Source organism: Leishmania mexicana, chromosome 28 (genome assembly GCF_000234665.1).
Source record: "Leishmania mexicana MHOM/GT/2001/U1103 complete genome, chromosome 28".
Classification (NCBI taxonomy): domain Eukaryota; phylum Euglenozoa; class Kinetoplastea; order Trypanosomatida; family Trypanosomatidae; genus Leishmania; species Leishmania mexicana.
In genome coordinates, this window is record NC_018332.1 from 145,283 (window position 1) to 167,337 (window position 22,055).

General features: G+C 57.4%; 5 protein-coding genes across 5 annotated transcripts; all 5 read right to left on the bottom strand.

Moving 5' to 3' along the window:
- Nucleotides 1-147: 147 nt before the first annotated feature.
- Nucleotides 148-1,080, bottom strand: LMXM_28_0460 (conserved hypothetical protein; the record flags this gene model as incomplete). Its single annotated transcript, XM_003876829.1, has 1 exon — nt 148-1,080. One exon carries the CDS (start codon nt 1,078-1,080, stop codon nt 148-150), a length of 933 nt encoding a protein of 310 aa, XP_003876878.1.
- Nucleotides 1,081-2,391: 1,311 nt separating this feature from the next.
- Nucleotides 2,392-4,782, bottom strand: LMXM_28_0470 (conserved hypothetical protein; the record flags this gene model as incomplete). Its single annotated transcript, XM_003876830.1, has 1 exon — nt 2,392-4,782. One exon carries the CDS (start codon nt 4,780-4,782, stop codon nt 2,392-2,394), a length of 2,391 nt encoding a protein of 796 aa, XP_003876879.1.
- A 1,671-nt stretch (nt 4,783-6,453) lies between these two features.
- LMXM_28_0480 (carbonic anhydrase-like protein) lies at nt 6,454-8,298 on the bottom strand (the record flags this gene model as incomplete). Its single annotated transcript, XM_003876831.1, has 1 exon — nt 6,454-8,298. One exon carries the CDS (start codon nt 8,296-8,298, stop codon nt 6,454-6,456), a length of 1,845 nt encoding a protein of 614 aa, XP_003876880.1.
- Nucleotides 8,299-9,931: 1,633 nt separating this feature from the next.
- On the bottom strand, nt 9,932-10,573 carry LMXM_28_0485 (conserved hypothetical protein; the record flags this gene model as incomplete). Its single annotated transcript, XM_003876832.1, has 1 exon — nt 9,932-10,573. The coding sequence occupies one exon, from the start codon at nt 10,571-10,573 to the stop codon at nt 9,932-9,934; it is 642 nt and encodes a 213-aa protein (XP_003876881.1).
- Nucleotides 10,574-13,317: 2,744 nt separating this feature from the next.
- Nucleotides 13,318-14,886, bottom strand: LMXM_28_0490 (putative propionyl-coa carboxylase beta chain; the record flags this gene model as incomplete). Its single annotated transcript, XM_003876833.1, has 1 exon — nt 13,318-14,886. The coding sequence occupies one exon, from the start codon at nt 14,884-14,886 to the stop codon at nt 13,318-13,320; it is 1,569 nt and encodes a 522-aa protein (XP_003876882.1).
- Nucleotides 14,887-22,055: the final 7,169 nt, after the last annotated feature.

Consider the following 22,055-nt stretch of genomic DNA (forward strand, 5'->3'; position numbering starts at 1 on the left):
CGAAGGCGCATGGGAGGGGGGAAAGACCAAAATCTAGGGCCGCCATACACTTCGAAACGGCGTCTCGAAAACGTGAGTTCGCGCGCACACACGCGTGCGAATGAGCGACGACCGATAGGCCCACTCAGAAAGGCCGATGCGACGGCGTCACGGATCCTCTCCATCCGACGACGAGGTGGGGTCGTGGGCGCTAAGGAAAGCTGCGAGCGAGAAGCCTTTGGAGAGTGGTTTTGGCGCCCCATCACCAGCCGATGCCGTATCGCGTGCACTGCTTGTCGCGTCGCTGTTCGCCACAGAAGCTGTGGCCAAACCACCAAATAGCAGAACGCTAGACGGGCCTTTATCTGGCGTTGTCGGCTTACCAAGCGCGGAGATTTGGGTAGCTACCACCGCGTCGTCACGTAGCCATGCCTGGCCGCGAAGGGCCTTTTCTAGCACCTCCAACACATGTGTGCGAAGGTGCGGCGCCATGCCGGTGCGCACGCCTCCAACTAAATCACGCTCTGTGTCGCACACCTGCAACGTGCCGCGGAGAGCACGCACCCCGTCCGGCACCCGCTCTTTCTTTGTGACGCTCATCAGCGACTCGAGCGTTTGCGGGGACGTGTCAAGAGAGGCAGGCACAATATGATGAATTGCATAGCCCGCTGCAGGTGTCCACATAGCCTTCTCGGCCGCCAGCTGCGCCGCAGATGGAACAAAAGGCGCGATGCCTCCTTTGGCGGCGTTGTGCCGACCACCCAGCTCCACTTGCATAACATATTCCAGAACCTGATGCACCATGCGCGCTGCCGCCTGCTCTGACAAGAGCTCAGCCTCCGCCCGCTGCTGCTGCGCCTGAGCAGAGGTGTTTCCACGCTCCTGCGCAAGGGCCTCCTGCGCCGCCCGTATGTTCAGCCCCTCCGCAGCCCCACTGCGGCGGGGGCGCTTGCCACTCGCATCGGCACCGCTGGAGGAAGCCTCGGATGACGCCTCGTTGGCGTCTGCAAAGCGCTTGTGACCCGACAGCAAAGTCCGCACGCTGGAGTTATCACCCTGCGCTGCGGTCTTGGTGTTGCGCAGGAAGTCGTTAAGGTCCATGGGATAGCGAACAACACACAGAACAGCGAGCAACAAGAAAGGGATGAGGTACTTGCGCGTGTGAGGTGCAAGGAAGTCGCTGTGAAGGCTGCAGCTGCGGTGTTCCTGCGTTAGCTTGACCTGCATACGCCAAAACTAGATTCGTTAGCGCCACCTCTTGGCTTTCTCTTGCGGCCGTACCAACACTGAGAAACCGTTCACACACCGGAGGGGAGCTGTCCACAGCATCAGTGCGGGCAACTCTCAACCCAAGAAAAAAAACGACGCGTACATCAAATCCGCCACGTTGAGATCAAGCGCGGAGCCGCGCGCGCGAGGCATGTCAAAGGCAGAGGCGCGAGAGAGTGGGGTAAGGCAACTGAAAGAGGAAGAGGTGCCAGACAGCAGACACGCCAGAGAAGGAGGCCACACGCGCACACATGCCTTTTCGTCGGAAAGGGGTATGGTGTGGTGTGGGGAAGCCACACGTAATATAAAAGAGCGGGCCTCTGCCGCCGTTCCATCGACTCGCACGCACACCCTCACCAGCTGTGGCATCCGACGAGACACAAGGGGACAATCCAGGTGATCAAGCGGCGGCACAGCCCCCCGATCCATCATCCTTTTGGAGCCCCTTGTACTTGAGGGGGCGGGAAGAGGGCGGCGTCGTTAGATCCGCACCCACAAAAAGCGAAACGTGCGAGAGGTGGGCAATATCCCGCACGCCCCCAAACGTTTTCTTTACATACCCCTTTGCGTGTGCGTACGGCTAGACGGGCTGGCTCGCTGCCGTGGAGGGAGGAGGTGGCCATCAGCGCTGTATGGGTCTCACCCCCACTCCACCCCACCACAACGATCGCCCTTGCGCGCGTTTAGAGTTAAGCGTTAAAGGCGAAACAAACAACCAAGAGCCCCCATCGAGGGGCGGGAGAGACCGAGAGATGCAACCTGACTCCTCGATGCGGGTGAGGAGTGCAAGCCAGTCGTACGGGTGACGTTGCTGCCAGACTTGTATTCCACACACACACACACGCGCGCACGCCCTCTCTCTTTCTCTCGGGCGACATGGCCGGATCGCACCACTGCTAATTACTTGCATCACTGTAGACGCGCACACACGCGCACGGACACAAGAGCAACACGCACCCAGCTGCACCAGCCATGGACCCACAGGCACGAAGACACCTCAATGTTAAACGTCCACTCACGTGTAGGTATCGCTTACCCAGCAACACCACACACACAAACCTACATGCATGCAGGCGGCAGCAAGAGACGCCAGGAGCGCCCAGCGCCTCTTGCTGCTCTTGTTCCGCTCTCGCTCTCTCGATTCTAGTACGGCCGACGCTGCAGGTACGTGGACAGAATAACGCTCATCGGCGGCACCGTGTAGGCCGGCTCACCCAGTACCTCAGCCAGCCACTGATCCGCCTGAGCCGTCTGCTGCGCTGTTGCCAAGGCGCCTTCTTTGCTCGCTGTCATTAGCACCTCCTGTGAGTCTTGGATTGAGGTTATCTCCTTGAAGAAGGACTGCAGCTGAAGGCGTGCGGCCTTGTCGCCCTCTGCCACGGCACCCGCGCCGCTCGCTGCGTCGCTGGTGCCGGCCCATTCATACACGGAGGGCTGCGCCACAGCTGCGGCTCCTGTAGGCAGCTGCAAAATCTTGAAGCCCGTCACAGCGTCCACAGCAGCGAGACGCTGGCCATTCATGTGCAGTGGGGCGATGTGGCGCAAAGGGAAGCGAGAGGCGTTCGCAATACGGCGCACCACCTCACCCAGCTGTGGGCCCTTACTGCTGCCGGCGGCGCAGCAGCGAAGCTCCACAAGGGATGTGTCCTCGAGGGCGGCTATCACCGTCGTGTCCGTGAAGGCGCTCAAGGCAGTAATGCATGACTCGTCCACGCTGAATACGGTCGGCTCCTCTGCACACGTGTGCAGTGTCCAAAAGAAGATGTGCCGTTTCCCAGCTGCCACGGCGTGCCGGCAGTCGGGTGACACGACTATCCTGCGCAGCGGTTGCGTTTCCGTGTACTGCGGCAAAAGTTGAACCAGTGACCAGCGCTCGCCGGGCCTGCAGTCCTGCACCGAATACACGTGCAGACAGTCATCCGCCACGAAGCAGAGCGAGCTGTCCGCGGAAAGGGCCATTGTCTGCACCTGCTGGGAGGGGGTCGCCATCGTGGAGTGGTTGTGCCAGCCGCCAGTCGGGGTGCCGTATGTGTCCTGTGCGGTGAAGGCAGTCTGTGCCCAGCACTTCATCGCCTCGGAGCTCAGCGTGAACACTCGCCGCCCTCGCTTGTCCACCTCCAGAGCTAGCACGGCGGAGCGATGCGGGGAGTAGACGGTCTGCGTCTCCACATGCCGCTTATGTGGCATGTCATACTCCCAAAAGCGCAGCAGCGGGGGAAGCACCGTCGAGGAGAAGGACTCGTACGTCACGAGAGAGCGGCTGTCGTTCAGAATGCCAACGAACTGAATTCCATGGCGGGGCGGGCTCGGGATCGTCTCCATCTGCGAGGACACGTGGAGCGAGTAGATAGACTGCTGCGTGTACGGGTCGCAGACGCGCAGCACATTTGGCATCCCCGTCAGAATCACAGCCGGGCTCCCGCGCCACTGCTCAACGACGAGCCCGGTGCACACATCCTCAGCGGCCCACTCGATGCCCTCCGCCGTCGTTGCCACACGCATCTGCAGCAAGTCCGCAACGGCGAGCGTCGACGTGCCACATGACAGCAACAGCTGCGCCCCTCCACTGTTGAAGGGCGTTATGCCTTGCAGCGTGCCCAGCTGCACCTTGACTTTCTTGTGACTGTAGGACACCAGATCCCAGATTAGCAGCACAGACTCGCGGCCGCCAGTGTAGACTGCGCTGCCATCTAGAGCAAAGGCAAGCGCTGTCAGGGGTGTGTGATGCCAGTGGTCGGCAAAGCAGTGTGGCTCTTGAACCTCCACGTAGATGAGCAGCTCACCGCGCCTGCCACCAACAGCGACCGACATGCTCATTGGGCTGCAGGAAACACTCTGGATCTGCACATTTACGGCGCGCGGCAGGAGGGGCGGACAGGACGGGCGGTGCGGCTGGTGAGCGGACAGGCGGTCCGTGAAGAGGGAGTAGAAAAACTCATGCGCGTGCGGGACGGCTACAACGACCAGGCCAGTAAACTGGCCGACAGAAAGATACCCGTGCGGTACGGCCTCCTTGAAGGTGTGCACCACCACCGCCGACGGCGCGCTCGTCGCCCCCATGGGTGAGGCGGAGCCTAGCGCGGCCTCGTAAACGCCGGCTTTCGTGAGCATAACAGCAAAGAGCTGTCCCTGCTGCACATGGAAGTGAGCAGCCATGACGACGGAGGCGGTGTCGGCCGCCTCACCGTTCACCGTCCGGCTCGTTGAGCCCTGATGCCGCCTATCTGCAACTTCCTCACTCTCTCCAGCTGATGTGGACGGGAGAGGTGAGGCCGGTGGGAGTCGAATCGAGACAGTGCGCGCCAAAGATGGCGCGCCACCCTCGATTGCAAACTCGAACAACGTAGCCTCGGCATCGATGACGTGCAGCACCGCCTTGGCGCCAGAAGTGCTCTGCACATACATCCCGCACACGCGGGATCCGTTGAGCCGCTCCACGAGGAACTTCCGCAGCGACTTGGGCGCATAAAACGCCACCGCGGTGTCCTCTGCCACACAGACTACCTGCGAACAGGCGGCGAAGCAGCTCTGCATCCTTGCTGCCTTCGTCTGTGAGTGTGTCTCTGTGTGTGCGTCCGTGTGTGCAGAAGAAGGGAGGGGGAGAGTCGCTCCGGTGGAGAGACAACGTTGTTGTGTGTCGCCAAGGAGAAGCAGCGGCGGGACTGCGCGGGCACTGGCCACGACAGCTGCACACAAAAGCAGTGGAGGAGAAGGAGCGGTCAGCAGCTGCCAAGGTCACACGCAGAGAGAACGAGAGGCGCAGAGGGAAAAGGAGCGAAGAGAGCCACGGCGAAGACGAAGGGGGCGAGAGTAAGCGAGAGCACAGCAGAGCACAGGCAAATGTATGTTTCTCTTCAAGGGGAAAAGGGCCGTGTGCGATGATGAGGATAGCACCAATGGAAGTGCGCAAGAGAAACACCGCGGCGAGTGCAGCGGTTACTGTTCCTTGTCACGCACATACATATAGATTGACGTGCACACGCACCACCTCTATTCTGGGATCCGCCGCTGCAGGAGAGGGGAAGGGGGAGGGGCCATGAGAAAGCATGATAGAAAAGCAGAGTCGTCTGCGGACTGAAACGCGACGCGGCTGCCCGCAAGCTCGGGCTGCGACCCTTTGACGCGCCCTCTGGAAGGAGATCCCGTCCAGTGGCACCGACACTTCCATGAAGTCGTGAGGTAGAAGAATGACAAACGCCCCTCTCTTCCCCCGTCCTGCATCACTGTGGGTGACCCAATGGCCCCTCCTTCCCCACCACCACGCAGTCGGCTCGCTCGCTCGCCCTTTTTTGTGTATTATGTGGGCTTGCTCGTAGCACACACTCCTGCTGCTGGGCCGGCGGGAGGGGAGGAGGAGAGAGGAGGGAGGGCAACGAATTACCACTTTGACACACACACACACACACGCACACTCCCGCACGCGAACATGGCTAACAAAAAACGAAATGAGGGCGAACGTAGTAGAGGAAGAGCACGAAAAAAAAAGACGCGGCGGGGCGACGCGAGAGCACAAAACAGGATGTGAAAGAACAACAATACAACATCAAAACACGAAAGAAACTACGTGCACAATTGCTGTGCAGCAGCTTGTGTGTTCACATATGTGTGCGTGTGCTCAACCGCCTTCCTCCGGCAGCGGAAGAAGAGTGAAGGAGGGTGGGGCTACGTACGCGCTGTGACGCCACTCCCTCACCCACACATGAACAGAATCACACACGCATGCCAGCATATAAAGCCAAGCATGAATAAGAATAGCGCACTACGACACACACCAGCACCCGCATCCTCCTGCTACTGCTGCTTGCCTAGCTCTGAATCTCTCCATCTCTACGGTGAGCAACCCCACGTTCCGCACCCCATCAAAGCGCTTCACCAACAGATATGAAAAGGAACAAGGTGCAGCGAAGGTCGCCTGTGTGTGTGTGTGTGTGTGTGTGTGTGTGCATGGGGCACACAACTGCGATAATCCGCTCCATCAACAGCAAACCTTTTAGCGCATTCTGTCAAAAGTCTTCGCAGAAACAGTGGCCGCCGTGGTGCCGTCGTCGCGATCTTCGTAGAATCCCGAACCCCCTCCCCCCGCCACACACACACCGCGCAATGAACAATGCATCTCTGTATGGTGCAACCATCCTTCACGCTAACGGCGCATCAAGGCGCCGCAGCGCTCCTCTTGCTGTTTTTCTGCTGCGAGGTTGTATAGGCTTACCGCACAGCCACAGTGCCGGTGTCGGTGCTGCCGTAGCGGTCGAACCGGTTTGCAGAGTTGAGGGATTGCAGCTCTGCCGGATCGATCCCCACCACATACACCGGCCGCCTCCACCCGCGGCAGCATGTGGAGATAAGAAACATGAGTACGGTGAGGCACAGCAGAACGAGCCCCGCACGCACCGGGTTTGCCCTGGCGTAGGCTACAGAAGACTGAAAGGCGCCAATGCTGAAGGCCTTCACAGAAGTAAACGCACGTGTCACGATGGACTCGACGGAGTCCACAATCCCCGCATCGGTATTGAAGGTGTTCTTCGAGTCGCCGTCGCCGTGCTTCTTCGGTCGCTTAGTGCCCGACGGGTCCTTCGTTGTCGTCGTGGTGGTGGACGTCGACACTGTCGTTGACTGCGGCGTCGATCCGTCAGATGGCGTCTGCGCTGACGACTCAAAGTCATGATGTGACTCAGTGGGCGCGTTCTCGTCGGCGCTGGATTCGGAAGCAGACGGCACGCCACTTAGTTGTGGCGTTGAACTTGCGTTTGGGTTGTCTGCGCTGTTCTCGTTTGCATTCGGCACATACACCGGAACCGGTGCCCCCAGGCCCGGTTTCGCCACTGCCTGGTTCGATGATGCGTTGTACCTCCCTGGGCTGGTCGTGATGGGTAGCGGAGACGCGTGAGTGATGCCGTTCCTTGACGCCGAGACAGAGTTTGGCGACACTGACGAGACAACGACGACACTGTCGTGATTATCGACGCCACCTACCTTCGCCGGAGACCCTTCCAGCACGCGGTCCGCCCGCACTCCCAGGGAGTGGTTCGCGAGGCTCTCGTCCGCGCCCCTCCATGCATCTTTGAAATTGCCTTCACTCCTGTTGCCGCCGGCCAGAGCGGACTTGTCGTCGAAGCGGAAAATGAGGCGACCGTTGAGGGCCTGCGGCGGACGGGCGTTGCCGAAGCGGTGGAAGCCGTTCGGCAGCAGCGCATCCATCGCGTCGCGCAGCCTGCCGACCGCCACGGGTGAGATGAGAACTGGCGACGTCATCACCACCCATCGGACGTTCTCGGTGCAAGGTGGGTGCGTCAGGGAGCCGTCATAGAGCAGGTAGCTCTCGCGCGCCGGAATCAGCGAGAGGAGGGAGAGGTTCTCTGTCAGGAAGCACGTCGTCATGGCGTTGCGCTTCGGCAGCGATCCGTCCACTAAGATGTGCTGCAGCGCGCGCGATGAGGTGCTGTTGATCGTGGTGGAGGCCTTCAGCATCACCGCCACTATGAGTACATTACGCTTCTTTTTTTCCACATGATTTGTGGTGAAAGACATGTGCATTTCGACATCGGGGCGCAGCGTACGGAGTTGGTGCGCCGGCATGGCGTGAAAGTGCAGGCCCGTGAAGTGGTAGGTGAGCGAGTGGTTCAGCGGGTCGATCACCATGCACTCACTCATGCCATCCGGCAAGCGTCCCGGCTTCTCAAAGCTGACTGTGCTCACGATGCCCTCGTTGATGATTCGCATCTGCGTCTCCTCACGTGGGAAGACGCACTTGGCGGAGAACTGCAGTCGCTCCAGCGGGGCATTCGACACAACCTCGTTGGGGTTCACATTCGCGAAGGAAATCGGACTCTGCCGTCTCCCCGTCAAGCACAACTTTGGCCAATCCTTCAGGTTTGTGTAGTCCCAGGAGGTGCGCGAGCTGTCGGGACTGCCGAACACCAGCCCAGATGTGCCGTAGTTGCCCTCGTAGTACGAGTGCTGCTCGGCCAGCCCACTGACGACACCAGCGACGCTGACGAGAAGTACCAGCTGCGCGATGGCGAGGGCGCCACAGAAAGAAAGCCTCTTCATGGCGCGGCAGGAACAGAGTGCGGGAGAGGACGGCGCGTACAAGGGGTGTGTAACAATGTAACAGCGTTTCGTTTTCTGCAGAAATCTCATCACACGTGCGCCCTCCAGTGCTGCTTGCTAGACAAATGTACTACGAAAAGGAAATAGAGTGCGCGTCGGAAGCACCAGAAGTCGTGTGCAGTCCGTGCTTGGCAGGACGCCGAGAGACGACAAGGAATAGTGCACGACAAGAAGTGCCTCAGTGCTCGCGGTTTCACACGACACTTGCAGACCCCGAGGGTATCCGGAACGGCACCGACAGACAGGAGCAGAGAAAGGGCGGAGAAATAGAGGAGGCGCATGAACGGAAGGTGAGGGAGGTCGCACAGCCTGATACAGACATGGGCGCAAAGTGCAAACACTGGGCGCACAAGCACCAGCACAGATGGCAACTGCGGACAGAACTCGCGAGTGAAATGCGCCCACCTGCCTCCACTCACTGCTAGCGTCACAACGCTCTTTTTCTTGTTGGCCCTCCAGAGCGAAGATCGGTATCTTCAAGACAATAACCCTGCCCTCCCTATCGTCCGCGTCAGCTACCAGCTCCCACCATGAGCTGCCATGCGGAGGGTGGACGGAGCACAACAACAAAATACAGAAGCGATACACGGAGCAGCGTGCCGCTCAGAAAATATACACGTAATCCAACAGGGAGGATAGCGGCTCGAAAACGACAAGGTGGGCCAGCGCAAAGAGGACGTCCATTGGATGAGTGCAGGAAGGACGGGAATGCCGCCTCCCCTTCCTCCTCCCTGCTCCCCCCCCCACACACACAGACAAGCACACCGCTTTGTTACTTTTCGAGCAGCGCACGTGTGCGCCCCGTCGCAGTAGCGTAAGGAAGAAGAGCATGGCCCCTGCGTGTCGACAACAGAGTCGAGGAGAGAAGTGGGGGAGGGGGCGGACAGGAAAACACAGAGAGAGAGCACAGACGCTGCGCGGATACGGTTCCTCAAACCTTCCTGTCCTGGGTGGGCTCCCCCTTCCTTGCTCTCTTTTTCTATGCTCCTCTCTGTCGTAGATCCACCGTCGGCGTAACGGTGGCCGTACCCTCGGTCCTTCCTCACGCGTGTTGCAGTGGCCGCTACTGCGACAGCTGCACTGGCCGAACGTAGCGGAGTGATGGTGAAGACGGAGGCCAGCCACACCGAGAGAGGAAAGTGGGTGACATGTGCGCCAGAAATGAGTGTCAGCACAGTTGCGAGCAGGCGAACATGTCCCAAAAACATCTCAACTCCTTTTTCTGTTCTCTGCAGTGTCCCATCCGCAGCCCTCAAGGAGGCCTCTCTCAAGTCAAGGGCCCGTTTCCTCGCACGCGCTCACTTCCCTTGCCTCACAAAGAAGCGCGTCACAGGGGCAGATGTCCGCACACGGGTTCTCCCAGAGGGAAGCACAAGAGAGCCCACCAAGAGGTGCCGGCCATATCGACTGAGGAAGCGAAGGCGAACAAGGAAAGGATCCGTGACCGTATCACAGGGAAGGAATCAGGGATCGGAACCAGCAACGCACCACCTATCGACGATAAGTATGAAGTACGCAGCCACGAAACAGCAAGCACCTTAGTTGCCTGCTGACACGCACACACAAGACACCGTCAATTGGCGGGAGGTGTGGAGGTCGTAGCGCCGTAGCTCTTTGGAGTGCTCCCCGTCTTGCGTGACTCCAAAAACTGCTGCCGGGCGAGGTTGCCGCGGGAGGCGAGCAGGCGACTCGACGACGATGGCGTCCCGCTTAGACCCTCTGCATGCATGCTCTGAGTAGAAACCGAGAAGGGCACAGCGGTCTTGCCGCACATCTCCTCGTCACCATAACCCTTCTCGCCGGAATACGCAGAGCCGTGCTTGCTGCGCAGGCAGCAGTTGAGGAGGGCCACCGTCGTCACCGTTATGGTGACGAAAAGCAGAAGCCAGGCAAGAAAATACGCCAGCGACAGATGCGGCGCGTGTCCCGAGAGCGACGTAGTAGTTGCGTTGAGGTTATCCTTCAGCACAGCGTTTGTGGTCGTCCGTGCGGTGGTGAAGTTGTCCTCCATGACACAACGGGCACCCGATGGTCCCGCGATGGGCAACGGCTGCGCGGACGTGTTGGACGCCAGCGCAGCAGCCGCAGACGCAAGTCGACTGGAGGCGTTGTGCAGGGTAGCGTTGATGGCGTCCATGGTGGTGTTGATGGCGCGCTCCACCCTCTCAGAGGTTTCATTTGAGTAAATGATTTCCGGTGTGAAACACGGTTTCATTGTCGGTGAAGGGGGTGCCGAGGAGGCGATCGTTTGGCGCACGGCGACAAGGGCAATCAACAGGGGAAGGTATGCTGGTGGGAAAGAGATGCGTGCACAGAGGGAGGGGGAGCGGGGAGGTCGATGGAAAAGGGCGACAGGGTAGGGCGGGGGAGGGGGGGGGCAGCGCAGCAGCGCGAGGGTGCCGAGGTGTTGAGATGCTCTCGAAACAACAAGAACATACGCGCGTACTGGAGGTGGATGAGGGGGATGGAGAGAGACATCAAAGGACACCGCAGAAAGAAGTATGATCAAGAGGGCAGAGGCGGAGAAGACGCGCAAGAGAAGTTGATTGGGAGGGTGAAGCGTGAGAAGTCAGCATGCGAAACGGAGAGCAGGATGGATTGAGGGAACACAAGGAGGAAAAGACAGAGAGTCACACAAGCAAACGGTCTCTGCAGCGCACAGCAGCTGTGATACCTCGCCGACCAACCCCCATCTATCCCGCACCAGTCAGCTTATTCCGCACGCTTGAGCCGCGGTTATGCGTTCCATCGAGTGCACAAGCTGAGGGCTTCGCTCGTCTTGTTGGCCGGCACGTCTTTGCGCGTGTGCGTGTTCCTTGTCCCTCTCTTTATTTTTGTTCACCTCGGTGTCGCATCATTGCCCTTGCATGGATCCCTTCGGGCTGAGAGGGGGAGGGGGAGGGGTTCCATGAAGTGTGCGTCTGTACCGCTGCCCTCTGTTTTTTTTGGTTGTTGCTTCTTTGCGTGTGCGGGTTCGCTTGCGACGATGGGCGTCCAGTTGCCCACACGGAAGCGATGCAAGCGCGCACGCGAGACGTGAAAACAAATCCAGGGATCTCCTGTTCATCACAGAGGAGAGAAAAGTAAAGCTAAGCCCCATCAACACACACACACGGACCAGAGACGTGTGTGTGCGTGCACGTGTACTTGCACGAATACGCCACATGTCGCACATAAGAGAAGACGCGAGAGCGTGTGCATGACGGACACACAGAGACACAGACAGAGACATGGCAAGATGGAAGAGGCAGCACGCACAAACGCAAGCAAAGAAACAGAGAGCTAATATGGGCAGCATGCCAAGAGAGAGGTGGAGGGGGACGAGGGGAAGAGCGGGGGGGGGGAAAGACACACACACACCGAGGTGAACGGCAGCGATGAGATAGCGCACGATCGAGACAAAAGCAAGCAGCTCGTGCGGGTGCGCCCTTGCTTGCCTGCCATAGCGTCAGTGTGCATGTGTGTGTGCGTGTGTGCGTGCGTGCATGTTGTCGTAAAAGTGTGAAGAGAACTATATTAGCGCAGCGGGGATAAAGCACAGGCATGTCAGACATACATCGACAGAGGAGCGAACGCACAAAATCGAGGGGCTCGTGTGTGTAGAAAAGGAGAGGGAGGGGGAGGGGTAGATGATAAACATGACTCACAAGAAAGCAAGCACCAACATACACACACACACACGGACACATACACCCAACGAACCACATAGAGCTAAATATGCATCACCTACAACGAGGCAGAGCTACAGAGGGAGAGGGGGGCATGTTGGCCGAGTAAAAGAGAAGAAGGGGTAAAGTGGAGAAAGGGGGCACTGCTGCCCGCGAAGGCATTTCTTTTCGTTCTACCGCGCGTCTGCCGTTGCATCCAGTACGTTTGCTCTTCGTCTGTTCTCCCCTTCGTTCTCGGGAGTCGTTCTCGTGCACGCTTTAAGCCAGAGAGAGATAGGGGTGGTGTGCCGAAAGTTTCGTGTTTGTCGTCTTGCACTTTTTGACGTGAAAAAGTTTCATCGCGTTTTGGGCTCACTTTTATGTTGCGCGAATGAGGTAGAAGAGGCGGGGTGTAGCTGCGATGCCACACCCCGCTTACGTGCTTACCCCAGCTTGTGCGTAACATGCGAGGAGGGGAGAGGGGATGGTGGTGAAAAGAAAAAAACGAAAAGACTAACAGCCCAGCTTGGTGGATGAGGCGAAGCGGGAGGTGGGGAGCAGAAACAGACGCGAAACAGGGCGCTTCCCGTGTAGGTGTGTGCTGGCGCTAGAGTCGAAGAGGCGCCCTCTTTCGCAACAAACGGACACCGACAGAGATACACAAACATGCATGCACATGCGCACATTACACGATGAGCTCCCCCGTCTGTGTCCGACAGAATGAACAGCCGCACACCTCCAAGAGAGCCTCTCTTGTACAGTTGCACCTTCGCTATCCACCTCGTCTTCGGGAAAGACTCAGGGGCTGAAAGCTCATGGCACCTGTCATGTCTGCATGTCCTCGTCAGGGAGCGGAGAGAAAGAAAAACAAGAGAAGCAGCGAGGGCAGCAACGCAACAGGAAACCAAAAAAGAGGACAGTCGCTGTGGAGACACACACACACGCACTCGCGTGTACCTCACTCGATGCCGCCAACCGAAGCACACCGGGGAGGACAAGACAAAAAGGCGGCACGAAGCGCAGAAGGGAGCCCCTCCGTCGGACGCACCTGCATCTGTTGTGCACTCTTCCTTCTTGCTCTCCCACACACTCACACACACACATATATACGTTCGTTCTCTGGACAGGTGTCGCATCGGCCGGCCATAAAGACACACATCAGCACACGCGCACACAGAGCAGGGAAACAAACGAAAGTACCCCAAGCGTCTGCGCGTCCGCTCGGGCGTTCCACGAAACGCTACGGCGTCTTCGCCAGTCGCGAGACACGTAGAGACACGAGAAACGCACAGAAAAGAGTTAGAGAGCGGTTTTACAGCGGAATGTTACCGTGCTTCTTCCATGGATTGCGGAGCTGCTTGCGGGACAGGCGCTCCAGGTCCTCGCACACGCGCATGCGGGTCTGGCTGGGATCAATCACCGCATCCACAAATCCCTTTCGAGCGGCTGACAGTGGGGTGCAGAAGGCCTTCTCGTAATCGACGACACGTTGCGCCTGCTGCTCCGCCGTCTCCTTCGAGTACAGAAGCTTGCATGCACCGGCGGCTCCCATGACGGCAATCTCGGCGCGCGGCCAGGCGTAGTTGCTGTCACCACGGAGGTGCTTCGAGCTCATCACATCGTAGGCGCCACCGTACGCCTTGCGCGTGATGATTGTCACCTTCGGGACCGTCGCCTCAGCGTAGGCATACAGCAACTTCGCACCGTGGCGAATGATGCCGCCGTATTCCTGCTGCACGCCAGGCAAGAATCCGGGGACGTCTACGAAGGTGATGATCGGGATGTTGAAGGCATCGGCAAAACGCACCATTCGCGCAGCCTTGACGGAGGAGTCGATGTCCAGCACGCCAGCCTGCACCTTTGGCTGATTGGCAATGATGCACACGGAGCGGCCCTCAACGCGGGCGAAACCACAGATGATGTTCTTGGCGAATTGCGGCTGGATCTCGAAGAAGGAGTCTTGGTCGATCACAGGTAAGATGGCGTCGCGCATGTCGTACGCCTCCTTCACATCCACCGGCACGACCGTGTTCAGTGAGGAGACGTCGCGGTAGCGGTTGTCGGCCGTCGGCACAACCGGGGCAGAGTCGCGGTTGCTCAGTGGCAGATACGAGTACAGGCGGCGGAGCTGCGCCATCGCAACGATGTCGTTCGGGAATGTACCCGCTGAGACACCCGACTTGGTCGCGTGCACACACGGGCCGCCGAGCTCGTCCTTGGTGACTAGCTTGCCACCCACGGCACTCACCACCTCCGGACCTGTCACGAACATATAGGACGAGTTGTCCACCATGAATGTGAAGTCGGTGATGGCGGGCGAGTAGACGGCACCGCCGGCACAAGGGCCCATGATCATGGAGATCTGTGGTATGACACCAGAGAAGAGCGTGTTACGGAGGAAAATGTCAGCGTAGCCAGCCAGCGAGTCCACACCTTCTTGAATGCGAGCGCCACCGGAGTCGTTAAAGCCGATCACCGGCACACCGATCTTGGCGGCCTCCTCCATGATGCGCACCACTTTCGCGGCGTTGGAACCGGAGAGAGAGCCGCCGAACACCGTGAAGTCGTGCGAGAAGAGAAACACAGGGCGGCCAAAAACCTTGCCCGTGCCCGTAATGAAACCGTCACCAGGCACCTTCCTCTTCTCCATGCCGAAATTATGGCACTCGTGCTCAACCAGGGCATCACGTTCGCGGAACGTGCCGGGGTCGCAGAAGAGCTGCACGCGCTCCATGGCAGTCAGGCGCTTCTTCTTGTGCCGTGACTCCTCGGCGGCGGTCGGCTTGTGTGTGTGGCGGTCAAACTCCTTCGTTAGCTGCGAGGTGCTCATCCCACCCATACCCACGACCGCGGAGACCACCCCACATCGCAGCCGGTGCATCGTTTCGTTTTGCCCGTTTTTAACACTGGTGCGTGAGTGCGTGCGCGTTCCTACTCGCCTCGTCGTTGCGCTCACACCCAAAATGGGCGACGGAAGGCGGAGAAGAATCCGACAGAAAAAAGGGAGGAGCGAGGGGTGCAGCGACCGAAATCAAGCCCAACACACACACACACACACTCGCCTACAAAACCCCGGAAGACTCGAGAAAGAGAGAGCGTGAGCGAGTAGAGGAGAAGCCAGTAGAAAATCGAGAATGAAAAAAAAATCTGAAAAGACAGAAGAGGAAAAGGGAAGAGGAAGATGTGTTGTGCGCACCGGCGTAAGAGGGGGGGAGAGAGAGGGCAGGGTGGCCTGTATTGGATGGACCTGCGTGCCGCTTCTTTTTTTTTCCTTCTCTTGTGGCTGCCTTTGCTGTTGTTTCCTTCTGCCACCGTTCTGACGCGGTGTGGTTCCCTGGTGGAGAAAATGGACAGTGGGGGCTCGAAGCGAACGTGAGGAGGGGGAGGGGCCGTCCGTGTGTGTGTGTGTGCAGGTACCGGCGCCAGATGAAGGGGAAGCGAGGTAGGGAAGAGAGGGGAAAGACAGTTTTGAGAAGATGGCGAGAGAGGGAAGGGAGGAGAGGGGCCAAGGGGACGACAAAAAGCGAAAGAGGTGCGAAACTGAGGAGAGCAGTGGAGGAGAAACCGGCGCCGGCACGCAAGAAAAGGTCGTGATGCCTGTAGAATTTATTGATGCTGAGGGGAGAGGGAGAGGGAGTTAGGAGAAGACGCACCCTCTCCGTTCCGGCACCGCTTTGCCTCCCCATCTGAACCACCGCTAGTACTCTGGCCCTCTCCCGTCCAGCACAACCCTGTCGAATCACAAGCACGAGAACACGAAAACTGAGGAAAGAACAGAGGGAGAGAGGCGAGGGGGAGGGATGGCAGAAGATGGAGGTGGGCACCTCCGTCTGGCAATGATGACCCCTGTTGCTCTTTTGTTGCTCCCTTTCTTTTCTCCCACGCCTCGCTGTAGATGTCCACGCACCTTTTCCATTTTCTTGCACAGCATGCTGTCGCGTCACCGTCTTCGATCATTCCTTTCTTCGGTGGGTGGCGTTGTCAAGAGAAAGAGAGAAAGACATCAGCGCCCCCGAGACGAAAACACGCAAAGGAAGCGTGACGAAAAAAAACGGAGAAAAAATAAGACAGCGCTCGATTACTGCTCCACACCAAGCATGGGCAAACCAGACAGACACATGAACAAGTACAAGACAGACGCCGCAGTCAGCTCAAACACACCCACACACGCGTGCGTACGCGCCAGCAAATATCGTTGCGTCGCACACACGAACCAAACAGCAAAACAGGCGCGTAGAGTAACGGTGTACAACGAACACACACACACACAAAAGGTGAAAAAGAGAAGGCAAAAAAAAGTGGGAAAAGATGACGACATCGACAACTGTAAACGCCGAGAATAAGTTTCACATGATCATTGACCACGGGAGGGGGCGCACCGAGACAAGTGTGTCTGTATCTGTGGCTGAGTCTGAGTGTTTGTGTTCACTCGCCTGAGACGCGCCTCGCACACAGGCACACGCGTGCCCACACACCAACCTAACAGCACGAGTCACAACAGGTCGGGAAAAAAAAGAGGCTACAGAGAGAACGGCATACAGAGAAGAAAACAGAAGCGCCAACAACAACGAAAAAGCAAAGCGCGCACAGAACGCGAAACGAGAGAGCGGCACACGTAAAAAAACACTCGCACGACACACAACAGCCCCCTCTCTCTTTCTTTTTTTCGGATTCCAACACGGCTCTTTCGCCATACGGCATGCGTCTAATACCGCTCCATCTCACGCTGCCCAACCTGTGGCAGGCCGCCGCCCACCCCCCTTTCCACCATTATGCACGTAGTGCGAAGAAGCGCTAGACACACGCATTACGGCAATGCGCCGACTCATCCATCTGAGCACTGCACCTCTGCCTTGCACTCTACACAGTCCCCCCACCCCCCGCCGCTGAGCAGGCCGCCTCACAGCCGCGCGCCCACGGTGCCGGCCGCCACCCCTGGTGCATCCCGCGGGGCGACACCCGGGCTCCCCAGCAGCGGGCAGTGTGAGGGTGGGGTGGGATTCGCTCGACACACGCGGGCCCTTTGCCCATCAACATGGGTGGCACACCAGCAGCGACGCATCGCTCTGACGTCCACCCCCCTACACGTCGTACGTACGGTTGAGCGTGCCACCACCAGAAGCGGCTTCGCATTGGCAGGGATAGGGAAGGGGGAGGGGCTGCTTCGCTCCTCCTCACACAGAGAGCGGGGCCCTGTGCCCTGAGATGCCACGCTGAGGTGTCCCCCCTCCCCCCTCCCCCCTCCCCCCTCCCGCACGTCGAGAGGGGAACCGAGCCAGCGAAAGCAATAACGGAAAGCACAAAATAGAGAACAAATGGAGACATTCTCTCGAATTTTTTTGTACTTCCGTTGGTGTGTGCGTGTGCGTGCGTGCGGGAACGGAAGTGATAAAGTTGGTGGTGGGGTGGGGCATGAGTAGGTTGTTGTATCAGCCTTGTCTGTCTGTGTGTATGTGTGTATACACGGAACGGAAGTGGTGAGGGAAGAAAAAAGCAACAGGACGATGAAAAATAAGAATAATGAAATCAGCTGAAGAGAGAGAGGTATAGAAGAGACCAACACGACCGAGATCCGTCCGCGCAGGGGAAAAAACACGGGAGGGAGCTGTAAAAAAAAGAAGTACAAACAAGAGGGAAGGGAACACCGATGGAGAAGACACACACACACACGCACCGACACACACACACACACAGACACACGCACACACACAGGTAGCGAACACAGCGAGACACACACACACATGTCAATGCTCAAACGATGAAGAAGGAAAGCGAGAGCCGAAAAATAATAATAAGAGGTCACCGACAAGGTCACTAACAGCAACTTAAGAAAAAAGATGACGGAGGCCGCAGCAGCAGCAGTGTTGGTCGCCATACAGGGAAGATGGATGGCGGGAAATCAGTACAAGTAGAGGGGAATACGCAATGCATGGTAGGTAGAAGTGCTAGTGGTGGTAGTGGTGGTAGTGGCGGTGGCGGTGAGCAATGATGAAACAGAAACGGCGAAGAAAGAGCGAATCACAACAAACGTAGAGCAAAGGGAACATCACGGCAAGACGGGAATCGAATGAACAGTTCACATCAACGACAGCATCAAAAAAGTGGCGACAAGAAAAAGGAGGAGAAAAACGTGTCTGGGCTACGGAGGCGGCCTGCGTCGCTGCAATCCGGAAAAGACACACACACACACACACGCACACAGAGAAAGGAGAAACAAGGCAGGGAAGAGACGGAGGATGGCATGAAAGCTTGAACAAGAAAACGACGAAGCAAGAATACGAAATTAGTGGAGATGTTGAGGGGTGTGACGGAGAGAAGCGGGAGGGGCTCTCGAACGAAATTGAGTTGAAGTCAGGCAGACAGCAACAGAAATAAAAAAAACACCAAAGTCGTCCTCGTTTGACAGGTGTTTGATGGGCAAAACGGAAGGAGGGGTGGGGGCAGGTAGATGTGGCAGCGAAGCATAGAGCAACGGCAATCCTCTTCTGTGGATGAGAGAGAGCACGCACCAACAGAGAAAGTGAACAGCTGAGAAAGAGGGGAGACGGGTGCACCTCTCCCTTCGCTTGGTCTCTTTCCCGTTTCCGCCCCCCCCCCACCCACCCCACCTCCAGTGTCAGCGTTTCTGTGTCCGTGTATAGGTGTGCGTGTGCGTGCAAGAAAAAGATTGGCGCACATCCCCGCAAACATTACTAGGCATCACCTTGACAACTAAACTCGTTCACTACAGTGGGAAAGACAAGGATGAAGGAAGTTGTTGTATCCAACGTTTTTTTTCTTTGTACCGTCGCGGCACAGCGATAAGCCGGCGTCAAGGTACACCACATAAAAAAGTCAGGATGAACACAACAGAGAGCAGTTACGGAGAATTCCAAGCAGCTGCGAGTTTCCTTCGGTCGTCGTCCTCGTTGCATTCATCTCACTTGGGGTCCTCGTCGTAGCTGTGTAGCAGTCACCTTTGTCTTTTACGACTTCTCCCCCTCCCCTTCCTGCAACTCTTTGTCCATCCCATCCCCTCCTCCCCCACCCCCAACACACACACGAATGTATACATATATAGAGAGATATATAGATAGATATATGGAGAGACGCACATGTACTCGAATTCCTTTGCTGACGTAAGCTGACCACCACAGCACCACAGAAAAATACACAAGACGCAACACACAGAGAGGGGGAAGAAACGGAGAGGCGGAGCGGGAGGGGTTGAGGGCGGGGAACGGAAGAGAAGAACGGTCCCTTCGTTGTTTTTCTTCTGTCTTGTGCATGAGAAAAGGGACATACGGCAGGAGGGATCGACATCTCGGGAGATCGCGTGAGAGAGGGAGGTGATCGCTGCATGAGCATACACACACACACAGGCGCGCATGCAGAAGACAGACAGACAACACAGAATGGAGAGGAATGAAAGGAGGGGATGGAGGGGGAGGGGGAGAAGGAGGGGGGCATGAAGAGGCCAGCGTTGAAGTTGCGGTGAGCAGTGATCCACCCACCCACACACACACACCTCACCCCTGGCCTCCCCCCTCCGCAGTCCTCTCTGTTGTCTCTCCACCTCTCGCCCTCTCTTGTCGTTCCAGGAGACAGGCAAGAGAGCAAGGCTACGGAGCTGGAGGCAGGAAACACACAGGAAAAAAGAGAAAATCAAACAAGATAAGCCACAGAACATAAAAGTGACTACACCGAAGGCGCACGCATGCGCGTACAACGCAGAAAAAGGGATCTGAAATAAAGCTGTCATGTGCCTTTAGAACTTTATATAGGGTAGGGAGTCTCGGAGAGAAGCAACGAAAAAGGAAACAAAGCTGTTGCACAAGTGATGCGAAGAGTCCACGGAACAAGTTAGCCTCGATGCCCCTCCCCCGCATCCTCTTCCTTCTTCCGAGGTAGCACCGTGATTTCTATGCACACGACGCGGCTTTTGCGTCCACGTGCCAGTCTCCATCCGCAGATGTGTATACGTGGGTGCGATGGCAACTTGCCGCGTGCAAAAACGAGTTGCCCTTGATCTTTTTCCTCTCTATTGTCTGCACAGGTCTAGGGAAGTCACCGCGCTCGTGTTCTCTCCTACTATATGCAGCGCTTCGCCCTTGTACCACGAAGAGTCCAGGAGACCACACCCATCATGCAAAGCGTGGCTACTTGTTGAGGGGCAGGCGAGATCAAGAGGCGCAGAATGTGGGGCTGTGGGGCGGAAACAACAACAACAAAAAAAAAGAAACATGGCAAGCAGCGGTGTGGAAGTTTCACTGCTCTACGCCTTGAGACACACTCGCACACTTAAGCACGCACGCACGCCCCCCTCCCCCACCATCCCTTTCCCTGTGACAATGCGAAGAGAGCAAGAACAGCGCGAAACAGCATTGGAACAGGAGAGACATACAAGGCGCAGAGAGGAGAACGAAGAGAGAGAAGATTGTCACACAGATGATACTATAGGGAGGACGTGAGGGGTGAGATGCAGAAAAAAAAAAACATAAAAACATAAACGCGCAATAGAGGCACAGATGACGGAGAGCGTTGGTATTCTCATCCCTTCACGTTTTGGCTTGTTACTTCCGCCGTGTTGAGAACCTCCATCTGTCTACACCTCGCCGATAGCCGACAACCACCGGTCGTGTCCCTGTTGCAAGACAGCAGCATCACGTGCTGAAAACAGTGGCCTCTGCCCCCTCATCCCCCCCCCGCATTTTACCTCGCTACGCGCACGAGCATTCTTGTGTGCACCCACTTCTCCGTTTGCTTGTTTCTCTTTTCATCGTTTCTCACAAGCCCCCCCCCGTCTCCCGACCCGCATCATGGTGTGTCGCGGCTAGTTGGTCGATGGCCCGGATACCTGCCTTTGAATTCTCACTTCCATCGCTGCACCGCACTCTGATGAAAGGCGCGCGGTGCCTCAGTACGTAATCGCACAGGCGCGCGTAATACCCTCCCAGTTGTGCACACTGCCCAGCCTTTCTTCTTCGACGCGTGCACTAGCTCTTCTTCTTTCGTCTTTTCGCCCCTCCTCTGCGTGCCTGCCGGCGCCTTGTATATATTTGTGCCTGGTGTGCGCCGGCGACACGGCGGCAGGTAACTTCTTTGTTTTCACCACTTCGGTGATCATCTCCGCGAGACGTGTTCTTCTCCTTTGCGACTACCGTCTTTGACAAAATCGCCGTGGGGGTGGGGTGGGAAGGGGGGCGGTGTTCGCACCCACAGACTCTGGCGCATTGGATATCACACATGAAACACTCATGTGCACGGGGAGCCCCCTCACATAAAACGAACACAGATCAAAAGAAGCGCCGCACAACATCATCATCGGCGGAAGAATTTTCCCCAAAGAGTGAAGATTAGAAAAAGAAACGATTAAACGTATGTGTACACGTGCGTGCTTGCCTTCCAAGCACGTACGAAGGTGTACGTATATGTTGTTGGTGGTTTCGTTTGGCATGCGGAACCCACCCGCCGACACGCAAGGCGCCCGACGGATGGATGGATGAATGGAAGAAAAGATGAGACACACACACACACACACACAATAAATAAATAAAACGTTAGAGCAAAAAAAAAACGAAAAACAAGACCCGACGCCGTAACGACGGTCGATACACACACAACGCAGACACAAAAACCAAATCGACATGATCCGATTCACCACCAAGTTGGTATGAGAACTGCCCCCCCTCCCCCGCTCCTCTCCACCACTCCCCCTCCCCCGCACAACCGCACACGCGCACTCACTGAGGCATACGCAGGGAAGGGAGAGGAGAGGGCGGGGCAAGGTAACAAAGAAGCGACACTTTTCACAGACTGAGGTGAAGCGGGGCATTGCCGTCCTCGCACAACCACGAGCCGGAAAGGCACCAAAAAATCTGCAAAGGGCAAGCCAAGCCAAAAGAGAACGGGGGCGAGCAGGAAAAGAATACGCACCATCCTTCCAACACCACAACAGCGGCCTCCCGTGTATGCTGCGCATGTCTACGCGTGGGAAGAGAGGGCGAGGCAGGTAGGCAGACAGGGATAAATGGGCGAAACGGAAGAGGAAGGAGGAGGCAGTCTCTTTAG